This window comes from Seriola lalandi, unplaced genomic scaffold, assembly GCF_002814215.2.
Source record: "Seriola lalandi dorsalis isolate HSWRI2012SDOR001 ecotype SW California unplaced genomic scaffold, Sedor1 jcf7180002040337, whole genome shotgun sequence".
In the NCBI taxonomy this organism is placed as follows: domain Eukaryota; kingdom Metazoa; phylum Chordata; class Actinopteri; order Carangiformes; family Carangidae; genus Seriola; species Seriola lalandi.
Genome location: NW_019510907.1, coordinates 1 through 1609, shown reverse-complemented (window position 1 = coordinate 1609; position 1609 = coordinate 1). Strand labels below are relative to the sequence as shown.

The 1609-nt window shown below is 45.2% G+C and overlaps 1 protein-coding gene across 1 annotated transcript; it reads left to right on the top strand.

The window, feature by feature from the left end:
• Window positions 1-9: 9 nt before the first annotated feature.
• LOC147819832 (uncharacterized) lies at window positions 10-1236 on the top strand (the record flags this gene model as incomplete). Its single annotated transcript, XM_087170261.1, has 3 exons — window positions 10-457; window positions 584-797; window positions 918-1236. Coding segments are annotated over 3 exons (702 nt in total), but the record flags the coding sequence as incomplete, so codon positions are not given.
• Window positions 1237-1609: the final 373 nt, after the last annotated feature.

The following is a 1609-nucleotide window of genomic DNA, read 5'->3' as shown; positions in this document are numbered from 1 at the left end:
GGTTAGTTTACTCCTTCACTTTATTATCTAGAAACTGATACAAGTCCTCAGTTAGTCTGCTCCTCACTTTCCCTCTCTGTCTCCTCAACAGGAACATTTGTAGTGAATGTGGCACAGAGCTCCTATCAGGCAGAGGAGAACCACAACATCACACTGGAGTGGAGCTTCACAACCAAACCTCACACTCCACCTGACTCCCTTTTTATCATATGTGAGCTGTTAACTGATGACCATAAAGATTCAAAAGTCCTGTATCATCTACATGAGGGTGTTGAGGTCCCAGAGTCTCAGGATGAACAGTTTTCAGGACGAGTCCAGTGTGACAAAGACGTCCTCAGAGAAGGACGAATCAGACTTCATGTGTCCAGACTGAGGACTGAGGATTCAGGACTGTACCTGTGTGAGGTCAACACATATTATGGTGCAAACATTGGCAAATGTCAACTCAGCGTTTCTGGTAAGTTGAATAAGTGAAGCTCGGGTGTTGTTACAACTCCTAGAATCCTCAAACATTAAACACAAAAATATTCCATTTACATTGATGTTAAACAGAGAAAAAACAACATGTTTATGTCCTTTACAGCAGCTGCTGACACATACTCTGAGCCCAAACATCAGAGTTTAACTGTGAGACCAAAACCAGAGAGTCGGGGAAGGATCGGCCTCTATACTGGACTGGGACTGGCGGCGGGAGCAGCAGCAGCAGCAGCAGCAGCAGCAGCAGCAGGAGCAGCAATAGCAGTTCTACTCGTCAAACTCCGCTGTGCCTATAGTCGTCAGCTGAATCCGATGACACGGTAAACCTTTCTTTAACAGTGTAAATGCTCTGTTTGTCAAAGAGCCATGAGGCTGTTTTCCCCAGCACACCCTGTCTGACCTCTGACCTTTCACCTCTCTCACTGTCTTCATGCCAACAGAGAGAGGGGGCCGATGCTGGATCAGATCCATCAGGACTAACGGGACCCTCAAGTCTGTCAGAATGAGTCAGAGCATCGGGTCAAGACCTGAGTCTCTCCCTCCAACATCTGTTACAAGTCTCAGAAAACTGTCATATATGTAAATATTGTAAATTAACCTGTATTTAAATGTGAGACGTTGTTATGGCTCTTCTGTGTGTAAAAAGACTAGAAATCAAAGCTCAAGATCACGGTGAGAGTTTTTAGCCATTACTCAAGATTTCACACAACAGTTGGTTCATATTTTCTGACTCTGGATAAAAAGGGATGTAACCTGAAACTAGTCTGGTGGCGACTTTTACTCAAGCACCTCCACTGAAATCAAACTTTTCCATCCATTTTACTTTGTTGACTTCTAATCTCTGATCCTAGGCTTTAAACGTCTCCGGCCTCCTCCTAATCATCCCCACGCCGCAAGAACATCAATATGTTTTAATGTCCCCTGCCTCTACAGCTCGAGTGAACCCCCCCCTCTCCACGCAGACCACCATCCATATTAATGACACAAGCATTAACTTGCCTTAAATTAGTCAGTGTTCGCCACAGCTCCCGCAGAGCTGCTCAACGACTCTCAGCAACAACACTCATCATCTGTCAACCTCCATTTACCCCTCAGCCATATTTATTTAACCGCGCCACCACATCCAAACAAC